Consider the following 25,255-nt stretch of genomic DNA (forward strand, 5'->3'; position numbering starts at 1 on the left):
ACTCATAAATAATTTATCCGGAGCTTCAGAAATAAACAGAAAAAGTTATGAGCAATACAGTTAATAGTAGAAGATGGTTGATCAGTTCATGACTCATTATCCATCGTGCAACAACGATCTCCTCAATCGATGATTATTCGAACGATAGAAAGTGCGAAAAAACAGAAGCGAGTGGAGCGCAAGGAAACATGCTAATCTTAAACATTTGCAAATGCCAGATCCGATGCTTCTCAACACTAAATTCCTTCTTTCTTTTGGACGTGTTGTATAAAGGATACAATTATAGAACACAATAAAAAGCCCCCCAAGTGGAATAAATAAAAGCTTGAGAAGACATACTGATCAGCAATTCGGCCCAAGAGAATTTAATCATCCAGGTGGCGAACCAAGGCAACACTATTGTAACATCTCTCGCAGTTGTAAGGACACTGGACGTATAAAACACATTATTTACAGTAGCGATGAATCAACTGTTACACTTGCCTATGCATAAGAACATGCAGGGAAAACTGGATCGCGAGAAAGAAAGGGGGCACATACAGACAGACACACACACAGAACTATTCTAGTAAGTATGCCCTAACGTAACGCTAAGAAACTCTATTGCCGTAAGGAATCGCACGGAAGAATGTGTTTGGACTATAAAGAAATGCTTGTCGAGCAGAAATAGCAGTAAGCAACGAGCAGTAGGGAGATTATGCAGAATTTAAGAAATACCACAAGCGCAAGCAAACAAGAAACAAACACACTCTTTTCCAAAAGAGATCGCAAAATGAAGTGATTGGTAAATTTGTATTTGTTTTATAATATTGATATTACCAACCATGATGACATCGGGGGTTGTATGATAGAAGTTCTACTTTGGGCAACTATGTTTTAAATGTTTTAATAGTATTAAACCTATTTATTTGGCTGTTTTTTGGGAATGTGTTGTTCCATGGATTAAAACGATTTGTTTTTTTGTGGAAGATTCAAACGGTCTGCTACATTTGAAATTAAATGGCAAACAATATCAGTTTACGAACATTTCCGCTAGAGGGCCCCTAGGGATCATCTGTCAAGTTCGTTTGACAACGAATTGACAAGCCGATCGCGTGAAGTAAACAAGACACTTGCCACAGAAAGCGTGGAAAACGTGTTTACTGATTGCGGTGTAGAATTTAACAGTAGAAAGCCTCGTTTCCACGCTCTGTGCCAATGGATATCGTCAAAGAAGTGCTGGAAAAGCAGCAGCAAGAGCAGCAAAAATACAAACCAATCACAGTAGTGAAACCATTGGATGCAACAGTTGATATCGGCCATTTGTTGGTGACCGATCCGAACTACTTCGACGATGAACAACTGAGGTAAGCACAAAACTTCCACTGTGGTTGCAATTCTCACATGAACATGTCTGACTTCTTTTCCCCCCAACGATAGAGCTGATCGGGAAAAGTATGTGCTTGATTTAACCCGTGACAATGTGCAGCTGCTCATCAACAGTGTCTGGGAACTGCCGACCGAGCGCGTGCAAGAATCGATAGTAGCGAAACTGCCTGCACCTAAAGCAGTGCTACCACGCGCCAGAAAACTACCTGTACCGAAACCACTGACCAAATGGGAGGAATTCGCCAAACTGAAAGGCATCAAGAAACGGGTGCGCGACAAGAAGGTGTACGATGAAGTGCTGGACAAATGGGTGCCCACGTACGGCTACCAGCGGTACAAGGCCGAAAAGGAAAAGGACTGGGTGTTGGAGGTACCACACAACGATCCCAACCGGGACATGTTCAAAGAGAAGCGCGATCTGCGCATCGAACGTGTGGCAAAGAACGAGGTGGCGCGTATGCGAAACATTGCCCGTGCAAAGAAGATCGCCATCCCGCGCACCGGTTTCGTTGGACCGGAATCTGCATCCTCGAAACAGGTAAGTGGCCTCGAAATAAACAATTGTTTGTATGCTGAATGTCTGTTTCTCTTGTTGCCATCGGCTAGCTTATCACTGCTTCCAACATTACGAAAGCATCGACGGCCTCCGTGGGGGTGTTCCAAGATTCTCTACCGAAGGAAAAGAAGGCTCGTGGCATTGGCGTGAAGGAACTGATGCCTGGTGAGAAGCGCAAGAAAAAACCAGTCTCACTGGCCGGCGAGAAGCGACGTAACCTGGAGATCGTATCGAAGGTTCTAAACAAAAAGCCCAAGATCGACATTGATCGCGCTATTTCGATACAAAAGGCAGAGGCTCGGGCCGAGTATGTATCCTTAATTGGCAGTTGGGGTTTTTGTGGACGTTCAATAAAATCCTTCTTGTTTTATTTTTGCAGACGCGAAGCTGCTATGGACGAAAATGGAAACGATGGTAAAAAGAAGAAAAAGCAAGGCAAAAAGGCGAAAGGATTCGGCAGAAAGAAGCCGAAGGGTGGCCAAGGAAAACGCAATCCCAGTAAGCGCGCAGTTGGCCGTAAACGCCGTTAGGGTTAGTGATAGGTTTTGTCATACCATAATCCAACATGAAAAAAATTATACGTTTATATTTACGCCTAACAAAGAAGCGCATAGTGGGTATTTTATTTTCTTAAATATTTTGATATTATATGGTATCGATTAGCACGAACGTGCTTTTCAATATACATTACGTCACCGATTCCGTTCGATTGAAAGAAATATTTAACACTTCCACGAATATATTGCAGTGGGTGAAGGACGTTAGAGAAAAGTGCATCGAGGTCAATCGGTTGGGTGGATGGAAAACCCTATGTGGGTTACCGGATTTTCCTTTGAAGTCTTGTTGGAATTTACCTTTCGTGACGGAAATCCATTTCTACATTAGAGAAACTACACGCATATGCAGCGCACCGGGTGCTGCATATTTTACCGGCTTCGTTGAAGGCGTAGGAACGAAAACTGTCATCCAACAGCGGATCAATACAATCTACCATCTTGCTCTGGCACAGCTGTCTTTCACGAAGAAGTGGGGTAGCAAAACATTCAGTCAAAAGTTGTTGTGCGGATCGAAAACCCGGGGCTCCGGTAACTCCTTCTCCTTCCGGGGCTGCTAGGTGGTAAGGCGGCCGGACTCCTCTTTTCCACTCGGACAAGCTGGACGAAGTCACTACCAATCCCAATCGGATTGGTGCTCCGATTGATCCGGCCAACCTGGTATGGTAGAGATCCTTGGTGATAACTGGTGCGTTTGGCAGGGAGGAGGGTAGAAAAACATAGTAATCATTGAATTTGGCATTTTTGCTGCATTCCTCATAGGAATATGTTTGCACAGTGTGCAGCTGCAGTCGGTGTTGTTGCTGGAGGTCTAAGTGACCCTGGAGTTTGGTAGTTGTGAAAACTTCCAGTCATCGAACTTCTCCGTCGAAAGCAGGATTGGTTCAGGATACACCGCAAAGGAAAAGGAACGCAATTTGTACACTAAACTGTGGTTAAGTAGTTTGATATAAGTGAAACAAAAGCCACAGAATGAGTGCACTCTTTGCCCGAGTTTTCCGGCAGGCTCGGCAAACCTTCGAGTATACGAGCGTGAGCGATCCGAAGTTTGGCACCAATCTGAACGCATTGCGTCGCCTGGTCGATCAGCTCACGCTAGCCGACATCGGTCTCGATGGTTCCTTGGTGGCCACGGACACGTTCCAAAGACCAACCAAGGCCCCCTGCACGTATGTGGGAGTGTTCGAAAACGATTGCTTCGCAATGTCCGTGTTTGTGCTGCGCGAAAACTACACCATGCCGCTGCATGATCACCCGCGCATGCACGGCCTACTGCGGGTCGTGTCCGGGGCGGTCCAAATCTGCAGCTACAGCGAGCTTGCCCGGCGGGACGCGGACGAGCTGTTGGTGGGGGTCGGCAAAGGGCAGCGCCATGTGCTGGTGGCTGCCGAGCCGGAGAAAATCATCAGCTCGAGTCCGGGAGACTGTGCGCTACTGACGCCGACCGAGCGTAACTTCCACGAAATCACAGCCATCGGTGGGCCGGCGGCATTTTTCGATATTCTCAGCCCACCGTACAACACCGCCAGCCAGCCGCAGTACTATTTCTACCGCAAAGTGCCAGTACCGCGGCATCTGGCCGAGCTGGAACCGATCGGAAGCCCGGACAAACCGTCGCCACTGCACGACGACGAGCGGCCCCGTTATGTGCTCGAGACGATTCCTAACCCGGACCACTACTACTGTGATACCGTACACTACACCCCGCCGGGTTTCATGGACTACGAGGAAGGAACCGCCCCACCGCCGCCGTACGAGTCTGCGACGGATCGGCCGGTGTAAGCCTTTCTTCCCTAGGCACCCAGGGGCGAAGTCGGCGGAAGCAGCAGTTCCATATCCGTTTCCGTACTATTTGATAACTGTAGCTTGTAGCTGCTTGCATGCTCACCCTTAGTTTATAGTAGTTTAGTAACGTTGATTTCGTTTTTTGTTATTTGCTCGTTTATCGCGCCTAGAAAACGGGGCGATACTGCGTATCACGTTCCGACGGTAGGCAAAATGATGGAATGTGGCTGCAGGATATTCTAACCGCGGGACTACATTACAGCGTACCATATCAAAAACTGGTACGGTCAGTTGTCATGAACCGATTTTGTACGCTGCAGCCCAGAAGTGCAGGGTTGCCTTTGGAATGGTACGCTGCCACTTGACCGTACCAGTTTTTTGGTATGGTACGTTGTAATGTAATCCCGCGGTCAAAATACCGTAGAGTTTGTTAGAAAACAGTAGAATGCTAGCTTCAAACAATAACGTTAAATAAAACAAAATTTAAACTTCAATACACAATATAAATAAAAGAAAGGTAAAATGAGCTGGTTCATTTAAATTGTTTCAGAAGAAAGAACTTACGTCTGAGTAGATATTGTCCAACGGAGAACTATGCACTCCATACCGATTCAGTCACTTTTCATGGACAGGAGTTTGAAAGATAAATTTAAAGCTTATCAAAGAAAACACTAGTTTCAAATTACTTGCATTTTGTGAACTCTGTTTAGTGGGAGGTACAGATTTTACGAAAAGATGTATCACCCATTTATCGATTGCTTGTGTTGCATATCCACTGCTAGTATTCTACAATACTCCTATTCCACCAACACAAACTTTCTAAAGTATTAAACTAGAAGGGAACTTAGGAATATGATTTTGTATCAATGGTTTTTTCTAAAGTTCATTGTGTACTCAATAATAAAAGCACCTCGTACAGTCAAAGATCCAAGTGTGCCATGAACACGCTGGACAGCACGAACAGACACGATGTTCGTTTGGAATCGCCAGTCGTTGGACAACTGTCAGACAAGATGGAGTCTTCCGTTGCTGCTGCGTTCGAAGTTATTAAGTCCGAATACTTGGTATGTAATCTACTTCCTACATGTTCCTCATTGACGATTTAAACCAGTTTAATACGTTTAAAAATATGTACAGACAGCCACATCGAATGAAACAACGCTTTCTGAGTGTAAGCAGAAGGAGCAGTTGCGCAGGCAGATTGCTTCAAAGAGAGAACGCTTGAACGAAGTGAAGCGGCTAGTATCGGGTGAGCGTTAGATATCGGTAAACTAAAAATACAAAACACACTTACTAATATTAAATGTTATCCCGCCTACAGAACTTACAATATTAAAGAACAGCGTAAATGCAGACATTGAAGAAGCTAACAAGCGATGTGCTATCGCATGCGAAAATCGTAACATTGTTCGTGCAATGATTGAAAAACGCATATCACAATTGGCAGTAAAGAATGAGAAGATGCCAGATTCTACCATCAGCTTTTTAAAAGCGCAGTACGACAAAGAGTATGAACATAAACTGAAGGAGTTGCTCCGTTGCCAGGAGCGTCAACTGCTGGCCCTGCGCCAGTCACCGGTTTTGTTGCAGCTGGAAAATGCAAACGAAGAAGTCCGCAGACTGCAGCAAAATTTGGAGGAAAATCAACTTGCCCTGCAACAAGAGCTGAAGGAATACGAAAAAGAATCTGAAGAAAGGATGCAATCTTTTGTTGCGCTGGTCGTCAAAATTGGCGAATTACATAACCGACGCGCCGAGCTGGCAGCAATGCGTATACGGTTGGGGCAAGAACGTGAAGAGTCCGCTTCGCTTATGAAGGCAAGATCTGATGGCATCGCGATTCGTGAAAAAAACGATCAACTGAATGGCAGCGAAGACAGCGTTACTGGTATCAGCTTGAACTTAGTTAATAACGCCGACGAGGATTTCAGATCCATTGAGGATATTTTTAAAAATCCCAATGATTTTCCTGAAATTTTACGGAAAATTGGTTCGTCGTGGAACTACAAACCAGCTTTGAAGGATATCAACGACTCTTCATACCAGCAAACTTCGAGCACAAATGAAAGTGGAAAAGCAGCGGTACGTACATCGAAACGCAAGCAGAAAAGATCTCCATCTCCAATGAAACGCAAGAAACCTGCGGATGTTGCCAAGCAACCTCGTGCTCAATCACGTGCTGAGTTGGCGGCGGAAGATGGCGTAATGGGTGACAAGGAAAACGGCTCGCCACCGAATAGAGAAACGAATAAGGAAGTTCACGAAGGCATTATTGGTGGAAAAACTAAAGGTAGCGTGGAATTATTGCATGTGAAGCAAAACTTACCATCAGCTGTACAACAAACACCGAGAATTCTCACAAAAGAGAAGTCGTTGACCAATCGTGTGCCTTCACCTAAGTGCCAGGACTTTACGAAGACTGTTACCAGCATCAAAGAGGTAGCGCAGAATTCCAAACAAGCATCGGTTCCTAAGCAAGAAACACGTGCACAGACACGTGCACAGGCACGTCAAACGGATGCTTGCTCCAGCAAGAAGAATCGGCCAACAGCAGCAGCGGACACATTGAAACCTCTGCAAAATTCGCCTGAGAAGGAGCAGCCTTCGAAAGTACCACTTGTTCTTGAAGCTGCAAAATTAAGCACTAGAAAAAGTCGTCGTGATTCTACTTCTACGCGTAAATCTCCAATAAATTCCGAAAAGAACGTAGCAAGCGCCAAACAGAAGCAACAGACACAGCCTACTGCGAACAGCGAGGACAAGGCAGACGAGAGTCTGGAACTATCGGTCCAGGCGTCTTCAAGCCACGGCTCATTTGACTTTGGTCTCCAACAAAGTTCGAGCGCTGAGTTTGATGTGAATTTTTCTCCCGAAAACTTGGACACAAGCTTCGGAGAAGATGATGCTGGTGGTGGCGATTTCGATTTCCTTATGAGCGAAGAACCGGTGGCTGGAACCTCATCGAGACAGGAGCAAACAGCTAAGAAGGGAAAAGAGGCAGATAGTTTCGACTTTGATTTTGATTTTGAAGCTTAGGACAACTATTTCTAGGTCGTTACCTACATTACTCAATGTATTCTTTGTTCATTTGAATTACTAACAAGCTGGTAATAAACATGTCAATTCTACTACAATACAACAAAATTGTTCGGGCATGAAAAGCAGAAAAAGTGCATTAACCCGTAAGTATTTCCCGAAGAAGATGTATTTTAATGTATTGATGAACAAACCAGAACGAGAATTGTAGAATGTGCGTTATGGCTAAGCCGTATTTATGTATACAACGTTAAAGCTTCCCTTTGCTGTTGAACAGCACCAACAGACTGTCGTAGATCATAAAGTAAAAAGCGGAAGTACACCCGGCCTTTAGCAGGGACGGCAGTAAACCTTTGTACAGACCGCGAAGGCCCTCACCTCGACCAACCTGCACCAGGCAGTGGAACATATGGCGACAAACGAAGTGCTGTCCGAACGTTTGCCGGCTGTTTGCGAAACCCTGTATCTGCAGTCTCTTTTTTGTTAGATCTAGTGGATAGACGAGCAGTTTCGTACACAGACCAGCCAGCCCACCGCAAACGAACAGTTCCTGCGATGGTAGCTTTGCCTCGACCGGCAGCCCGTGCAACTGCTTGGCCAGCGTACCGAATAGGTTGTAAAACATGAACTGGCCACCGGCCAATGGCGCAATTTGTAGCATCGCTGGCCCGGCACCCCGATACAATCCCCTGACGCCTTCGTGTCGGTAAATCTCCGTCAAACCCTGCAGGGCGTTTTGGTAGCCCCGGCCGGGATCCTGTGAAACGAGTCGTGTCCGTATGACGTCCAGCGGCATGATGGTAAGGGCAGCAAACGAACCACTGCAAGCACCACAGAGGAACTGGCGACCCTGATCGTGCCCTTCCAGCATCGGCACACTACGCAGAAGGCTGTTTAATCGTTCGTAGAAAGAAAACTGCGCCACACCGTACACGAGGGAAAGCACCTGGGCCGGATTGTGACCCTTCCAGAAAGCTAGCAGACCTTCCTCACGGTAGATGCAGGCGATCGATTGTAACATCGAACGATATTTGGAGTGGTTCGAGCTGGTCGCGATCGGTTCCACCTGGAGCTGGAGGCGAATTTTCAACACGTCCAGTGGTTGGCAGATGAAGCGGGTTATACATCCGGTCATGCCGCCGGCTAGACCGGCGTACCGGGTTGTACTGTGCTTTTCGCGGTCCATCTACCTCTGCGCTGGGGGTGTGTGCCTGTGCTGCGGTTTGTCCGGTCAATCCGTTTGTTCCGAAATATCAACTTCCCGCTGGTGTGTTGATGGTTATTACATCACCTTTGCGCGGCTGAACTTGACTACCGATGCGGATGCGTAAGTAGTCTGACCTTGCTTCTCATGGTCACGTACGACGACGGCGGCGACAAGTTCCCTGCGTATTCCTTGATTGTAACTACGTAATCTCACTGCGGGAAACTGTTTGTGCGTTCCATTCCAGCGCTTTCCGAAATGACAGAAAGACTATTGCGATCAGTTGCGAGATCGAGATGTTTGTTTTGAACCCACGAAGGCCGCTCTTTTCCTTCATTCCAAGTCGTCACTTTTTGACCCGCACGTGCGCACATACCACGTCCCAGCTGATCCAAAGTGAGGGTTTGACATTCGCTAAAATGATAATAAAAAAAATGATAACGAATTTGTTTCAAACAAAATCGACGCATTAGAATTTAGTTTCATCATCCAACGGGTATATTTCTAGAAAACATTGTTTGTGAAATGAATTTCCTTACACCAAATACGGAAATAGTATACCTAATTTGCACATGTTTATTCAGAAAATTTTCTTCCACATTTTGCGATCAGCTAGCGTCAATTAGATACTCCTATTCACTATCCTCTTTACCGTAGATCGTTTGATTGCGACGCTTGAATTTCTTCACCGGAGGGTTATCCGATTCCGTCTTGTTTTGCTCTTCCGATGCTGCCACATCGGCCCTTGTCGTCAACCCGGAATTATGAGGACTGGATAGATTCAAATCATCTACAGCCAGGCCCGACTCTGATAGACTCAGGAGGCCTTTTTCGTCCGCTTCCTGTGGCATGGAAAGGCTGAGCATACTGCAGTTCGGGGTGGAAATGCTCGTTGAATCATTCATGGTCGTTGACTGATCGGAATCATGCGAATCGTGATGCCTCCATTTCGGTTGTGGCAAAGAGGAAGACAGTGATTGTCGAATATCCGTCGTTGGGCGCTGGTCTTGGCTATCTTTCTGGGGGGCACATTCCATTGCCTCAATATCATCTTCCTCATCAAGGGTTAATTCATCAGTATTTTGAACTTTTTGCTTTACTATTGATGATGTTTCGGGTTCGCTTTCTTCAGATGCCACAGGCAAAGGGTCAACGTATGTCGAGTTGTTCAGCTGGTGTCTCGTCATGAGCATGGCCAACCGAAGCGGATCGTCAATGTTGAGTTTGTCGCAAAACGTAGTCGTTTGCGGATTAAGATAAGCTTGGGGTTGCTCGATGGATCTCATGTCCACCGTATTGTCGTCTTGTACCGGTTGGAAAGGTTCGGCTATCCTCACGAAGTTGGTCGGTATGTGCAAGTCACCACCGAATCGATCCAAAACCTTGGCCTTTTCCTCCTCGGTCGGCGTAAAGTTGAACCGTTCGTCCGAACCCTCACCGGGCATGTAGCCATTGGAGCTGCGAATGCTTATCAAATGATTTGTAAGGTTCAGAATCGTCAACCATTCGAGGTCGTACTTAAGGCGCACCGGGCCGTTCGTTGCATCGGGCGATGTAGGAATGTCCAGCACCTGCAGGAATCTCCGCTTCGGTAAACACTTATCCAGTGCGAGAAACTTGGTCGGTTCTTCGTCGCGGTGAGGGACGAGGGCCGCAAATTTGCAATGCAAGTGCGCTGCAAACCAGTACGGTGGGCGGAGTTTCTGCAGTAGATCCTCACATGGTGCACTTCCGAGTTTGTTGCATTCGATGTCCTCCCGGAATGCGGGCTTGAAGCGTAATAGCTGCGTGACATTGCCAAACTGGGTGATTCCCCGAGGCCAATCGTGTGACAGCATTATGTCCACACCCGGTGTCGAAAGTTGCTTCAGCCTGAACACATCAATCTGACGCTGATGGTACACGCTTCGCTTTGTGGCTTCGTCGTAGGGTGGAAATTCGAAACGACCCTTCAGAAAATCGTGACCCTTAAAAATGCCCGATATGCCTCCGATTCTAATACCGTTGCAATCTACCACACCGGCGTAGCCAAGGTAGTAAATATTTGGCGCTACCCATCCACCGTAGGGTAGTTCCTGGAGGTAGTTCGATGCTTCGTGGTTTCCACCGATGAACAAAGTTAGTATGGGTGCTTTCTTTTCGCCACTATAGTACCTATAAGGTAGAAGTGGAAAGATTAAATCCCCTGCAGGCAATCGTGAGGAAACAAAATCTTCAGTCTACCTACTTGTAGAAACTACACATGTCCAAGTGCTTCTGAGGGACGGCCATACACTGCAAGTCTTGCAAGTTTCGTGTCGACTGGAAATCGCCACAACATATTAGCAAATCTATCGTGGTGTTTTGCTGTTCCTGTATCGACGCTATAAGGTCGTAAATCTTTTCCAGCTCACCATGAGCACAACCTTCCACTGCAATTTTCATTACAAATTTTCGCTAAAAGCACAGCCGGTGAAGTAGGAAAGTTTTGTTTTGTTTGGACCGATCTTTCAGCACCCCAGTTGACAGATTTAAATTAAGCAACGCTTCTATACCAGTGAAAAAACTGAGATAGTATATCAAACCCAAGAGTAATTAAAATATCAAGTCTTGTTGTACAGGTAAAAATTAAGAGCCATTAACATTAGCCTGGCATTTTACCTCTTTAAAAAAATAACATCTTATCGTCTTTTGCGTACCTGACGAGAGAATCGAGGGAGAAAATAATCACCACAGTATATAAAGCGTCCATCGTTGTTCCAGAATCTGTCATTTTCTTTTCACTAGGCAAACAAGGCGACCGTTATTTCCAAACGGTTTGAAGTAAAAGATGATGCATCGCATTCGGTTGAAGCTACCAACAGAAAGGAATAAGTTTGCTTCGTTGCGTGTGAATAACAAGTAATCCTCGAATCAGTGCATCAAAAACAACCGATCTGAAAAAGTATTGAAAATGTTTAACTATAAAAAGACGATTTTCCAATCGATGTGGTTTTAATTATAGTAGACATTGAAAATTTAGTTTAGTTTAGTTCAGTAGAAAAGTGCGAGCCGTGCGAAAGTGAAGTTTGTTCGAAGAATAGTAAAGAAGAGCAAGTTTTTCATTAAAAGTCACAAAATGGCTACTGATTCTCGGAAAATAAAAGTTGCCGTGCGATTGCGGCCGTTCAACGAGCAGGAAAAGGAAAAGAACCCGAGAAATATCATTAAGGTTAGTTGTATGATAGCTTCCGAGCGAACTGAGACTGACGATGGTTCGGCGGATCAACAGTTGCTCTATATGCTAAGCGATTGTTATTTGGTTTCAGGTTCTTGATAAGTCAACGTTAATGTTTGATCCGGACGAAGATGAGGATGAATTCTTCTTTCACGGCGTGAAACAAACTCACCGCGACATCACCAAGCGCATTAAAAAGAAGCTCACAATGGAGTACGATGATGTATTCGACAACACTGCAACAAACGCGGACATACACGAGGCTTGCACGAAACCGCTGGTGCAGTCGGTCATGAATGGGTACAATTGTTCGGTATTCGTTTATGGTGCAACCGGAGCCGGGAAGACTCATACGATGCTGGGAAACGAAAACTGCCCGGGCATAACGTTCTTGACGATGAAAGAATTGTTTCGTGAAATTGAAGCCCTCAGCGATGTACGGAAGTTCGATATCGGCATCTCCTACTTGGAGGTTTACAATGAGCTGGTAATGAACTTGCTCACGAAAAGTGGTCCTCTGAAACTTCGCGAGGATGCCAATGGAGTGGTAGTTAGCGGATTGGTTCTCAAACAAATTCATAGCGCGAACGAGCTGCTGGATCTATTGGCTCTCGGTAACCGCAACCGAACCCAACATCCGACGGATGCAAATGCCGAGAGTAGCCGCAGCCATGCCATTTTCCAGGTCCACATTCGTATGGTGGAGAAGAAGACGGGTCAGAAACGCACCGTGAAATTGTCTATGATTGATCTGGCTGGCAGTGAACGGGCTGCTAGCACAAAGGGGCTGGGTGCGCGGTTCAAGGAGGGCGCGAACATTAATAAGTCATTGCTGGCTCTGGGTAACTGCATCAATAAGTTGGCCGATGGACTAAAGCACATTCCGTACCGCGACTCCAACTTGACGCGCATTCTGAAGGATAGCCTTGGAGGCAACTGCCAGACGGTGATGATCGCGAACATTTCTCCGTCCTCGCTAACGTATGATGACACATATAATACGCTGAAGTACGCGTCGCGCGCAAAGAAGATCCGCACGACCGTACGCCAGAACATCGTGCCCTCGAACGTACCGAAGGAGTTCCTGGTGAAGAAGGTTAACGAGCAGGCAGAAGAAATCGACCGGCTGAAGGCAAAGTTGGCCGAGTTGGAAGAACATCGCAAACTCAATACGCTCTCCGATGCTACCCCGCCTGCTGCGTTGAACGAAACGCTCCTTAATACGTGGACCTCTCGGATCGATAGCTGCTATGCTAGCTTACTCCAGGCTGTGCAGCACAACTATGCGCTAAAGAGTAAGGAAAAACTGCTTAACATGCGCGTCAAGCTTAAGGAGCAGGCTGAGCAGATTGCCCGAATTGTAACACTGGATGGCAGTCAGTCGAGCGAGGTAAGTTGCAATAGGATCAATTACACAATTATTTATAAACTATCATTTATTGGTGTGCAACAATTGCAGTAACAATTTGAACACGTCGCGCCTATCAGCACACTTTAATTTCACTTGTCTCCTAGTAACTCCGACTGTTTCGACTCCATTATCTTTTCCGCTTCCTTGATAAAACCCTCCGCGATGGCTGTGATTTGAGCTTGGGCTTGAAATGCGTCGTCTTCCGATACGCCGCTACCCGGTTGCTTTTTCAACTTCTTGATAGACTGATTCTGTGCATCCTTAATTCTATCTCGGCACTTGATGTACAGCGCTTTTGCATTCCGCGCCAAACCTTCGCGATGTTCACGCGTTACCTTCGGGACGGGTATAAAGAGCGTCGTCCCGTCCTGCTGAGGATTAAGGTTCATTCCACTTCGTTGGATGGCTTGCAGGACGGCAGGAATAGTCTGCGGAAACGAGATGAGATTGACGACGATGGTTTTGGGGTTCTTTCGAACAACTTGTCCCAATTCCTGCAATTGATAGTCCTTTCCTTCGTAGGTGATGCGGAGGGTCTCAATCGATCCAGTCGTTGAGCGAAGGGAGAGATTTTTTGCATAATCTTCCTTCATGGTGGTGAGACTTTTTTCCATTTGCGTGCGTAGCCCTTCGAGATTGATCAGACTGGTCAGCTGCTCCTCGTTGATCTGCACCTTCGTCGTGGTTCCTTTTTTGTCTTTCTTTTTATCTTTTCCCTTGGCGTAATAACGTACTGATTGTGTGCTCGCCGGAAATACGAAACCAGAGTTTGGAGGGAATTTTGCCACGCATTTTGAAGCTCCAACGGTACAGAAGATAGTATCGAATTGTTTTAAGTTAACTGCGCGAAACAACGTTGTGGTGATTCGTAACATGATAACCAAAGAGTGTCTTGTTTACCACCGTAACAACCCGATGCAGTTGGTAGTACAAGTCGGCGAGGGATGTTTATTTTGACTTCGATTTGACGAAACCGGCTGCTGTCATATCGTTAATTAACTTTTCGTTGAATTTGTGTTCGTTGGATTTAGATTTAAAACCTCCAAATATGCTAAATTAAACTTATCTTATATTCACTTGGCTCAGTAATTAAGTTTTGTTTTTTCTTTTCATATAGGATATAGCGAAGATTGAAGCATCAATCGATCGATGTGGAAAACAGTTGGCCAGTCAAGAAGTCGATCAGAACCGCTGGTTGGAACGTCTTCAACAAGCGCAACGGAATCGGAACGCTCTTCGGTATGAAGTGCTACAGACGGAGCTCAGCTGTGTGTTAAAAACCTACATGGCTGGCAAAGATGCTGAAATTGCAGCAGCAAAGGCTACATTATGGAAAGACCACGTTCTCCAGATCGCGTTTACGTACAGTCAGGAGAATCGTCTGTGGCACAAGATTATGCAGCTGAGCGGCGAAATCGTGCAAAATAACTACCTGCTACTTCGACACTTGGATCGACTGGACAATATTGTGTTGGATAAGCTGAAGCGCTTGGTCAAGTTGAACCAGAGGCAGCGAGGAGTTACCTTCTTCGACGACGAGTGCCAGCAGGACCTGCGAAGCGAAACTGATATTACCGACCATAGCATCGATGACATTGCCAACCTGTCCGACTGTTCGGATGATGCTGTGGATTTCCCGCCAGTTGTCGTCGGTGCGAAAAGGACAAAGATCCGGGGAGAAAGCGAATCGGAAACGGATCATGACACTAGCGGTCCTGCATCGTCGAAGCCGTCTGATACGGAGGAACGAAACGTTTTCAAAAAACCAAAAACAGTCAGTCGGGGCCTTTCGTTCAAGGCGACATCTGTAGTAGGGACCCGGCCAACGATTTCTCGTCGAACACCAACCAAAACCACGGGACATGGCAGCATCGCCAAAACAGCAGCGGCCACTCAACGGCTAAAGGCTCCGCGGTTGGTTGTAACCAATATGATGCCAGCTGCTACTCCAGCAGTGGCTTCAACCAGTCGAAACCTCGGTGGGACATCTCACACCGAGAAGGGGGAAGATAAATCCGATACATCCGACGAACAGATTGGCGTCGGAAACATTGCAAACTCCACTTTCGACATTGGATCCGGTAAGGATGGTGATTCAGAATCATTATTTTCAAACGTGCTGGTGGAGTCAAATGTAGATCCACAGGTCTTGGATAAAGGTTCGTTACAAAGTACATTGTAAAAGGGGGGTTTTGAGCCGCGACACTTATGCTTCTTTCAAATATTATTCTTTTCCAGTTCTTCGCAGAGCTTCCATGAAAGGAAAAATGGCATTGTCTGTGCACAAGGACAATCGTAAAAAGAGCCCAAAACGCATCGGTAAAAGTCCACGTTTGATAAACCGAACTGGCAGTCGTGGTAAGTGTACAGATACTTTTCAACGGACGGCAACCTCTCGATGGCCACATAATCACATACAGTTATTTGATGCAGTTTATCGATGAGAGTATTTTTCGGTATTACAGCCGAACAAGCGAGCGATAACGATTGTGCCCTAACAAAGGAAAACAGTCTTTCGAAGATTTCAAGTACGCATTTTTAATTTATACTGCACCGCTAATGTTTTAAACAGAATATAAAAGGGCAAACCTTTCCTTGATTAATTTTTGCGAAAATTTGCCGGTTTATCTTATCTATTTAAATCAAGTGTATATATTATGCTCATTTTTTTTCTTATGTCCTTCCAGCGAATGCTTCTGCAACAAGCGTCATCAATAGGTATCGAATGATGAAAGGAAAAGAAGCAGCTGCTGTCGCTAGTAGTAGCACTGTCCCCAGCACCAGCAGCAGTACCACAACGACGGGCAAAGCAACGGCGGCTGGCACGCGTTTTGTCAACAACAATTTAGAGAATGATAGTGACCGAAACCGGCACAATCGTCTGATGGGTATCAAGAAATAGACATTTCTTCAAAAGGAGATAGGAGAATTTTATTATACGTATATACACACCCACACTTTCGGTCTTACCCGGCGCGTTCGCTCTAGACTGCTTTAAATATATCTAACATTATTATTTTCATGTTATTAGTCATAAGTGATAGACGAGGAAGTTTGTTTAAAATATAAGCTTCGGGCGAACGTTGAACGTTTCTAGACTCGATAGAATTGAAATATGCATATGGTTTATTCAAAAAGAAAAAGAGGTGAAAAAACTGAACCAACGATCAAATAGCCGATTCCTCAAACGAACAGTTGTGTTTTTTTAATGCTGTTTATGCATCAGTGAATCAGGAATACTGTACAAAATCAAATCTCCAGATGAAAAATACAGTTTGCAATATAAAGTAAATTGCTTATTGTTTTCATTAGCCGAATGAGGGTCAACCGATTCTGGCTGTTGCTATTCAAACATTCAGTTTCGTTGAGTTGTGTTTCGTCGAGTTTCTGTATTCCAAGATGACAGTAGCTGTCAAAACACAGATGAGGTAATTTTTGAGCGATGTGCAATAAAATCAACAACATTAGCCGGGCATACATGCCGAGTTAATTTTTGCTGCCGCGATTGTGAATCTACCAAGCAAAAGCTACTTGTTTCGTACTGTAAAAACATGGCACTTTTCACACGCTACGTTGCGAGCCTGCCAACGTGGGGTAGGTCGGTGCAAGTTGTTGGATACAGATTACAGTCTTCGCATTTGCAGGAGAAACGGTCCGTAGAACAGGATGAAGGTAGGCTTTCTGCAAAAGTGGAGTAGATAGTTGCTGAAGCTGATTCATTTAACTTTCCAGAGTTTCGGGTATTAAACTTGAAGCAAAACAAAAATCAGCGTGTTGCTCGCCGAAAGGCTCCCCGCCCGGAAGTGCCTCCTCCAAGGTATAGTATTGTGCGTTTGTTTTACTACATTAGACATTACAATATGTGTTCGAATCTACACAAACAGATCTCAGCAGATGGCAACAGATCAGGACTGGGGTGCCGTATGGCCGGGCCCACGATCATTCAACCCGTCCGCGGTTCCGCTACCAATCCGGCAGGGTTACGTTACGAAACGCAACCAAATGTCGCCGGGAAAGTTCGCGAACGCGGAACTGATGAAGATACCGAACTTCCTGCACCTGACACCGCCCGTCATTAAACGGCAGTGCGAGGCACTGAAACAGTTCTGCACACCGTGGCCGAAAGGACTGGAAACGGAGGAGAAAATGAGCTCCCATTTTCCACTGACCGTCATCACGTCGGACTACTGTCACGCTCTGCCTACGATAAGGAATCCACTGTCACGCATCGTAACCGTGCAGCTGGGACTCTCGGCGCTGCAGATGGATCGGCACGCGAAGGATAAGTTCCTGCGACTGGTCGGTGAGCGGTATGATCCGGAGACGGATATCCTTACGATCGTCACCGATCGGTGCCCCTTGAAGCGGCAAAATTACGATTACGCGATCTATCTGCTGACAGCGCTGTATCACGAATCGAACACGGTCGAGCCGTGGGAGGAGAGCAAAAGTGAAGCCGACATGGAATATTATGATTTTGACCGGAATTGCAGCAAAAGAAATGCGGAAGCTACCCTGAACTGGGGTCGGAAGGAGGGTGATGAGGGATGGGTGCCGGTGCCCACCGAATATGCCAATTCCGTGACGCGATTATTCAATGATGGCGAAAACGAGTATAATTTGGCCAAGTACAAGGAACAATCGTTGGCATTACTCGGGTTAAGCGCTTCACAGTAAAGAGGAAGTGTATGCTTGTGTAGTTTAGTATGAAACGTGTAATAAATATGTGTCATCAAAGTGCTTTGACAAAGAATTATGTGAATTATAAAATGTTATGAAAGTGTGAATTAGTGGTAAGAAAAGATTAACAAATGCCACGGTTTGGGGTACAAGTTTTATTATTAATTAACGACTTCCATAGTGGGAGTTTCCGTAGTGTAGTGGTTATCACGTCTGCTTCACACGCAGAAGGTCCCCGGTTCGAACCCGGGCGGAAACAATTTTTTTATGTTTTTGCTCATGTTTTCGTTGCCTTGGGAAATTTGAAAGTGTGTCATGTACATTTGTTATAAATCTAACAGAAAATAAGACTCAACAGTGAGTTTTAGGAAATGAATTTGAAATACTCTACATTTGTTCAGCAGCATTTCATTGCCGGAGAAAACATTACTAAATTTAGTTACATTCAAACATGAAATTGAGTTGAATTTGAGATGTGTCCTAAATTTTACTGCCAAAGGTTGTGTATGAAAACATTTCACTCTCATTCCGTGGCGAGAGATTAAAGAACAGTGGATGAGAAATGTTTGTCCTTGGTTCAGTGACTCTTTTTATGGTGCATCTTGCCCTCAATTTCTTTCAGCAACCTGTTCTACTTCTTGTAAAGTAAACTGACGAAGTCCTGTCACCATAACAATAGCCGTTAAATGCAACAACCAACCCATTTGAGGAGCACTTTTGATGCGTGCAAGCAGTTGAAAAAATTCTATTGTGCATCACGAGGCGAAATCCATGCACCGGAAAATATCCACAGAGTCGTCGAGTAAAGTCGCTGGAAAAGAGATTGGATCTTGCAATGGTTAAAACCAAACGCTTTTACCAACAGTATGATTAGTTGCATTCGATCGCGGCCAGAAGAACAGTCTTTCTGCATCTTTTGAGATTTGCCGGCTCGAGCTAGTAGCAAACATGGTTCCATTCGTTCGTAAATATACAATCGTCATCGTCCTCTTCGTTACCGGTTTGCTGCCCAGTGTGATAGTGAATTTATCTACCAGTGCTGGCAAGGACTCTAAAGACAGGAATGAACCGATTGTATTTGATAGTAACCCGAAGGATTCAAATAATCTTCATACGTTGACTACGGATATGCAGCTCGACAGTAGTTCTCATTCTGGGTCCGACATCGCTCCGTATCAGATGGTGGCGCACTCGGGTTTCAACGATCGTATCGTGCAGAATCAACCAGCAACCCCAACCGTTGGGGTTGACCGGTATCCTTCTCCAACGGAAGCTACTAGAACACGCACAACGGATCCCTTTTTTCGCCGAAATCGTCACTCGATGCCGGAAGACGAACCTGCTCGAACGTCCCAACCTAGTCGATACTTTGACAGCTACGGCGACTGGCATCAGGGTGGCGAGGGGCAGCAACACTGGCAACAGCCGCACTACCACCATCAGCATGGCAGCTGGGGATGGCCACCGTACACCAGCCAGCAACACCATGGCAACCCGCTGCAACTCGGAGGTACCTTCGACAAGCAGCACAGCCTACTGAATCTGCAACTGTTGGTGGTGCTTCATCCATTTCTACTGCTTGGCACGGTTTCGCTGATCGCGTGTTTGCTTAACGCCGTGCTAGGCTTGGTGGACAAAGTGAAACTTCCGTTGGTGCGTACGAGGGACGAACTGGTATCCGGCAGCAGTACAGGAGCAGCTGGACCGGCTGGACTTAGGGATGGGCGTGATGAACACTTGATGGCACAACTGTACCAGTTTTTGAACTTTGCACTGGAGCAACAGGGACGCAATGAAACGGCCACTCTCGGGCGACTCTAAGATCAATTTTTAGAGAATCAACACCCCTATAGCTTAATACAGTTTTAAAGTATGTCCTGCAGTTGTTTGGCAAGAATAAGAAAATATTCAGATGTTTTTTTTAATGTCTATGTCAAAGAAAAAGAAAGCTAATTTACGTTGCTTTGAAACATTTATTGTATTACGTTTGTTGTTTAGCTGTTTTCATTCATTTCAAGTCCTTTGCTCCTACCTTCTTGCACATCTTTTGCCATCCTTTCTCCTTATATGTTGCAATCTTGTTTGCCTTCTTTCCTGCCCACACCTATCCTCTCATTCGCACTTGCCTCTCCACTTTATCCAGTATATAATAATGCTTATAATTTGCTCTCAACATACATTATTACTCGTTTACTAAACCTAGGACAGAAAAGGTATTGATTGGTTTTGTTTTTGCGTTTTTTAAATTTCTCCTTATTTGCCATTTTCCGTGCTTTTTAATTGTCTGCACGAGAACGTTTTCCTTGTCCATTCACTCCCCCCGTCCCCGTTTGCACAAGTGATGTAATTTCGCGAAGACTATTGCGGCTGGGTTTCGATTGAAAATAATTTTCATGGGACATATTTCGTGGGAAATATATAAAAAATTAAATTCAAAAATGCATCGTTCCCGAAGGAAGGTTGAGTGTCCGTTTGAGGATTAATTCAAATTCAATAAATGCTTCAGGGTATTTTTGGGAAGATCCTTCGTGTTTGTCAAGAAAAACATGAAAAACTACACATTAAACCAATTCGTTGATTTGACGACGCACCGTAAGAGGAAATATTGTTCGATACTCTTATCCTCCCCCGGCATAGTTTATGGCGAATGGGGTTGACTATTCAACTATTGTCTAACGACAACGAATTGTTGGGACGTGGCGAGGGTGGGGGCAGTAAAGTATGTGGAGGTCAGTCTCCCCTAGGGCGCTAAAAGTTATGCGTCTTAGTTCAATTAAAAAATAATATAATATTATCAATAATAATAATGATGATTGTAACATTTAAAATCAAATCTCCCTAGGCGTTCTAGGGATTCTATACTCTTTTTTTTAGCTATCTTAGCGTTACGATTACAGCGGTCATTATTAATAGATAGGAGAGGGGGAGGGGGTGTTGACATGTATCCTAGAGTGGGTGTATGGGAACGAGAAAATGGGAGAAGGGCGGCGAAAGGTTGTTAAATGGTGGGAGAATTTGCCAGTGATGATCGTAGGTGAAAGCACAAAACTTAATAAATGGCGCATTGGATTAATTTCTCCTTCGAGTTTTGTTTCTCTATCTTTCTGTTTCCTCTTTTTTTCTACAAATAAACCCTAATATAATGTGGATGTATGTGTCCGTCCGCATGTAAAGCCTCACGCCGATCCAATTTTGAACGAGCTGGTAAAATAAAGCGCTGGGCAAAAGTGTTGCGATCGTTCAGGGTGTGTTCTCTACCACCACAACACCGCCGACGACGATGGGACCGGAGCGGTGGCGCTGGTGGTCGTCGGAAGTGCGCCCTACTATTCCTTGCTCGATTCGGCGCTCTCCGTCGACTGGCGGCCACCCTCGGAGGAGACGCTAGTTCCGCCACCGTTGGGAAGACCGGCCACTCCGCTTGGCGTGCCGCCGTTCGTTTGCGGTTGATCGAGCTTCTTGGGCGAGGAAGCGACGGACGGGGAGGCGGCAGGTGCCGGGGCGGCATCGAACGACTGCACCTGTGCCTCGTACAGCAGCTGCATGATCTTGAGCGAGGTCAGCGACGATATCCGCTCCGGAAGCTTGCGTAGCACCTCGCCGACGTACAGACCGTACGCACCGTGCTCGTCCAGGTTCGCCTGGTGCTCTAGGTTGTTCGCGTACTTTACCGTCCGATTGAGGTTGAAGTTGGACAGCGATGCGGCCTCGTCGGCGTCGTAGCTGGTGCGCTGCCGCTTCGGGACGTTGTACGACGCCTCGACGCTCGAGATCGCGGCCGGTATGGGCGATTCCACCGGCGTCGGCTGCTGATGGTGCGGGTGCTGATGGTGGCCGTGCTGGTGCATCGATCCGCCACCACCTCCACCACCGCCGTGCGACATCGAGCTGGCTCCCGGGTGTGAGTGGTGTGACTGCGGATGCTGCTGGTGCGGATGGTGATGATGCAGCGAACCGGCACCGGCCCGGAACGGGTGATGGTGGCCCAGAGGGTTCCCGTGCGGCTGGGACTGCGATTGGCCACCCGCTTGCTGCTGGCCGCTCGATTGTGGATGGTGTGCGGACGAAGACGGCGGTGGAAGATGGTCACCGCGAGCGTGCGGATGGTGTGGCGGCGCCAGGTGATGCAGCGACATGTCGGCAGCCGTCGGTGGGAAGCCGGCTCCGAATGGGTTCGGGTGGCCCTGCAGCTTCAGTGCTTGCTGCTGCTGGTAGTGCAACTGAGCCTGCGGATTCTGCGCCTGAGCCACCGCCATCTGCTGCAGGTCCAGGTACGCGTGCAGGTCGTCCTTGGCGTCCTCCTGTTGCTCACGCTGGCGCTTACGCAGGATGTTCATTGGGTTCGTCTCATCATCGCTGTTTTTTTCGAAATACACAAATAAATGGAGCAAAAGATTAGTTTACTTATTTGTTAAAAGTTCTTTCATTTTATTTCTATCGTTTCCTCTCGTTTCCTTTGTTTTCTTCGTTAAAATATGTTGTGGTTTTTTAAAAGATATAATTGGATGAATTGATGTGTAAGAGGTAGCAAGATTCTTGCAATTTTTTTACAATTCGTTTAAAGGTTACTTATAAAACGAATTTGTAGAGTGAGAAAAAGAAAAAGTCCTTCGTTCAAGTTTCGATTTGTCTGCACGAAACGAACAAAAGCTGCCTTCTAGTTGGCATGGCAGAATTGACCACCTTTGAACAACCAACCATCATAATTTAGCGATGAAATGCATTTTTGCAGTTACTTTTATGGCGCTCTGAATCAACTAAAGATCACCATTTAAAGACGAAATCCTTCTTTACGAGTCACAGTTTCAACACACACACACAACGAAGCTGTCTGGCACATTACTGTGTGTTACGTCCCACTCGCTCCCCTCCCACCCCCTTTCACCTTTTCGGGGGGGCCACAACAACGACCGAAATTCCTTCACGTTTGATTGGTTTAATTCAAACCATATCCATTCATCATCGTCGTTCCATGCAAAGGAAAGAGTTTCACAGCGCATCACCATCCTGATGCCCGAGATGGCCCCCTCCTCTCCTGTGCTCGTTTAATGTTTTGCCCTTTCTTACACGTTTTACTTTATTGCTCTCAATTTATTTTTCCATCGAATAAATTTGTTTCTTCAGCCAGGGGGGATCTTTGTGATCTCAGTTAAAATAAATTCTTGCATGTGTTGAAATGATTTTTTTTAAGGTTTGACGATAAAGAGATTTTTTTATGATTTGCCATTTACTGCTTACTGCCACTTTTTCCGCTTCTTGCTGGCACTTTGTTTGAACTATTAAGTTATAGATGGTTTAATAACTCTTTCCACTACAGTTTTGCACACCTTGTTTGAATGTACGAATTACATAGGAAGCCATGCAATGTTTTATTTAACATGATCATCTAACAATTGTGTACGAACATCTCTTATATAAGAAAACTTGACCGGGTCAAAGCAAGCTTATCCATTGTCGGGGTAATTTATCGTTTCCGGTTTGCATTAAATTGCGAACTACAGCCGATTAGAAAGCATAAGGCAATCATGCGACGATCGTTGTGTTGAATTACATAAACGTTAAACCACATACAAAGCTGGCCGTATCTGCCAGAAAAAGTGGATAAGCAGCAGAATCCATAATGGCACACAGTGTCGCGTTCGTGTCGCCTTTCATCCGGCTCGAAACATAGACGAAAACCACGTACCTATTAGGTGGTCATTGCAGTAGCGTCTACTGACCAAATCGTCAACTTTCAGTTTGACAAATCTAGTACCACTCGGCCAAATGGGAAAAACGGATGCGGTAACTTCAACAATTGCCATTTAAGGTCTAAGTGACACGTTCTAGTAGTTTCACCCATCCAATCCTTGCACTGAATCTTCTTAGCTGTTGTCATGGATCAATTGAAGCAAAAAGGCGCCTAATTGCAGGAAGGAAAAGGAAAACGCAACAGTCCTGGGAAACGCTGGAACACTTACGTATCATCCGGTTCACCGTTTGGCGCACGCGGCCTCCGGATCTTGATGTGTTTGTTGAGAAACTTGAGCTTCTCGAGCAGCGGCCACTCGCTGCAGTTGACACCGTTCTTCATGATGCGCCGCTCGACGGTAAACCGACACCGGAAGTAGGTCATGCGCTTTTTGCACTGCTCCACGTCCATCTCGCACAGGCGGCTCAGCTCGCGCCAGGCCTTCTCCTTCTTCGACTGGAACTTGTAGTGCGGGTGGCTCTTGTCGTACAGCACCGGCATCCTCCGGTAGTAGTCGCACAGTTTCTCATCTTTCTGTAAGGCAAAAGTAAGAGAAAGCACATTTGTTGTAAGTAAAATCGCTAGTATACATCTCTCATAGTCAATTGTTATTATACATTTCGAAAGTGATTCATCTTTTCAATCACTCGTATCCGGTTAGTAAGTAATATGTTCCGTTTAAAAACAAAAAGAACTCTACCCGCAGTTGGCTTTGGCCGATCGTTGGTTGACGAACCTCTAATACATCGCCGGAACCGTGGCTACTGCGACCGTTCGATTTCGGTGACGTTTGAAAGTTCGCCATGAGCGCACTAGATGGCAGCAGGTTGAAAAATGGCGGCGACAACGACGGAACCATCGTTAGCTCGGGCAGTAGTTCCATCATTTTGAATGCCGGACTTGTTTGTGTTTGCCGAATTTGATTCCGCTAAAGGACTTTAGTGTTGTTTTTTTTTTGTTGCTTCACTATTGCACAGAGCTTCGTTTAACTTCCTCCATGGGACACAATGGCACAATGACACTCAACATTTACGAACAAAGTAATCAATACACAAGTTCATGTTTTCCATTCCGCTTAACGATCGTTTCTATTTCTGTGGCACGTAGAAGAAAACTGTGGTCAGGGTGGGGTGACAACTTCATTGGGAGGGAATTTTAGAGCTATATTTTGAGCAACGACAAAAACTTGCTTCTATTTCGAAACCCAGTCAAACACTGACGAACGAAATGTAAACACTATTTCTTCTTTGGTTGGCAAACACCAGAAAAATATCTTCCAACCATACGTACAGAGAGATGGGACTGGGAAGAGAAGCCAACGGGCAAGTTGAGAAAGACACATGCGCACGAAGCTTATAAGATAAATAAACGGACAGAAAATATTAATTTCCACAATACAGAAACCCGTTCCATTTTGGTCCGGTTTCGCTATTAGTTTCCATTTCCCTTTGACGTGCATGGGATGGAAAGATGAGACGCCTAGGCCCCCCCTGAGTCGACTTTGTTTGGCTTTGCGTTTCAAAAGTATCGAGCAAACAACTGGCTACAAGCTACAACAAAACTCGCACAGCCAGAACATCAGCATAAGCTGGTGCAATAAAAATATTTTAAAAAAATAACATAAATCAACGATCTTAAATCTGTGATTTCAAAATTGGACCTGTCGGATTAGAGTCTGTGAGGTTATAAATTTGAATAGGGAGGTTCCGATCACCAAAAAAAAAAAACCCAAAA

General features: G+C 45.7%; 8 protein-coding genes and 1 non-coding gene across 10 annotated transcripts in view; 5 read left to right on the forward strand and 4 right to left on the reverse strand.

The window, feature by feature from the left end:
* The first annotated feature begins 1,112 nt into the window (after positions 1-1,112).
* LOC131266945 (ribosome biogenesis regulatory protein homolog) lies at positions 1,113-2,547 on the forward strand. The gene is made up of 4 exons (XM_058269645.1): positions 1,113-1,346; positions 1,420-1,906; positions 1,975-2,231; positions 2,304-2,547. Exons 1-4 carry the CDS (start codon positions 1,198-1,200, stop codon positions 2,452-2,454), a joined length of 1,044 nt encoding a protein of 347 aa, XP_058125628.1. The 5' UTR covers positions 1,113-1,197; the 3' UTR covers positions 2,455-2,547.
* Positions 2,548-2,923: 376 nt separating this feature from the next.
* The window catches only part of LOC131266950 (2-aminoethanethiol dioxygenase), a 395,883-nt gene continuing 373,551 nt past the window's right edge, over positions 2,924-25,255 (forward strand). Inside the window, exons 1-2 of one of the 2 annotated variants that reach the window (XR_009178377.1) lie at positions 2,924-3,166; positions 3,241-4,451. Coding sequence is in view for 1 of the 2 variants with exons in the window: in XM_058269652.1 (XP_058125635.1) it covers positions 3,451-4,260 (810 nt within the window). In the remaining variant the exon portion in view is untranslated. Of the gene's footprint in view, positions 3,167-3,240; positions 4,790-25,255 lie in introns of those variants that run through there. The other variant, XM_058269652.1, reaches the window with a different exon arrangement.
* On the reverse strand, positions 7,503-8,496 carry LOC131266947 (mitochondrial thiamine pyrophosphate carrier-like). The gene has a single exon (XM_058269648.1). It carries the CDS (start codon positions 8,483-8,485, stop codon positions 7,550-7,552), a length of 936 nt encoding a protein of 311 aa, XP_058125631.1. The 5' UTR covers positions 8,486-8,496; the 3' UTR covers positions 7,503-7,549.
* Positions 8,985-10,973, reverse strand: LOC131266938 (lariat debranching enzyme). The gene is made up of 2 exons (XM_058269635.1): positions 10,731-10,973; positions 8,985-10,657 (listed from the first exon to the last, which is right to left on the reverse strand). Exons 1-2 carry the CDS (start codon positions 10,925-10,927, stop codon positions 9,136-9,138), a joined length of 1,719 nt encoding a protein of 572 aa, XP_058125618.1. The 5' UTR covers positions 10,928-10,973; the 3' UTR covers positions 8,985-9,135.
* LOC131266935 (kinesin-like protein KIF18A) lies at positions 11,344-16,393 on the forward strand. The gene is made up of 5 exons (XM_058269631.1): positions 11,344-11,693; positions 11,791-13,089; positions 14,228-15,269; positions 15,349-15,468; positions 15,798-16,393. The coding sequence occupies exons 1-5, from the start codon at positions 11,601-11,603 to the stop codon at positions 16,010-16,012; spliced, it is 2,769 nt and encodes a 922-aa protein (XP_058125614.1). The 5' UTR covers positions 11,344-11,600; the 3' UTR covers positions 16,013-16,393.
* Positions 13,145-14,018, reverse strand: LOC131266951 (ribosome-recycling factor, mitochondrial). The gene has a single exon (XM_058269653.1). It carries the CDS (start codon positions 13,983-13,985, stop codon positions 13,200-13,202), a length of 786 nt encoding a protein of 261 aa, XP_058125636.1. The 5' UTR covers positions 13,986-14,018; the 3' UTR covers positions 13,145-13,199.
* On the forward strand, positions 16,568-17,857 carry LOC131266946 (small ribosomal subunit protein mS35). Its single transcript, XM_058269647.1, has 3 exons — positions 16,568-16,782; positions 16,843-16,927; positions 16,995-17,857. The coding sequence occupies exons 1-3, from the start codon at positions 16,662-16,664 to the stop codon at positions 17,785-17,787; spliced, it is 999 nt and encodes a 332-aa protein (XP_058125630.1). The 5' UTR covers positions 16,568-16,661; the 3' UTR covers positions 17,788-17,857.
* Positions 17,977-18,049, forward strand: Trnav-cac (transfer RNA valine (anticodon CAC)). The gene has a single exon. It is a non-coding gene; the product is annotated as a tRNA-Val (tRNA).
* The window catches only part of LOC131266937 (ras-interacting protein RIP3-like), a 51,562-nt gene continuing 46,059 nt past the window's right edge, over positions 19,753-25,255 (reverse strand). The window contains exons 2-3 of the mRNA XM_058269633.1: positions 23,751-24,055; positions 19,753-22,146 (exon numbers count right to left, since the gene is read on the reverse strand). Of these exons, the coding sequence (XP_058125616.1) occupies positions 21,117-22,146; positions 23,751-24,055 (1,335 nt within the window). The 3' untranslated portion in view covers positions 19,753-21,116. The remainder of the gene's footprint in view (positions 22,147-23,750; positions 24,056-25,255) is intronic.

Source organism: Anopheles coustani, chromosome 2, assembly GCF_943734705.1.
Source record: "Anopheles coustani chromosome 2, idAnoCousDA_361_x.2, whole genome shotgun sequence".
NCBI lineage: Eukaryota > Metazoa > Arthropoda > Insecta > Diptera > Culicidae > Anopheles > Anopheles coustani.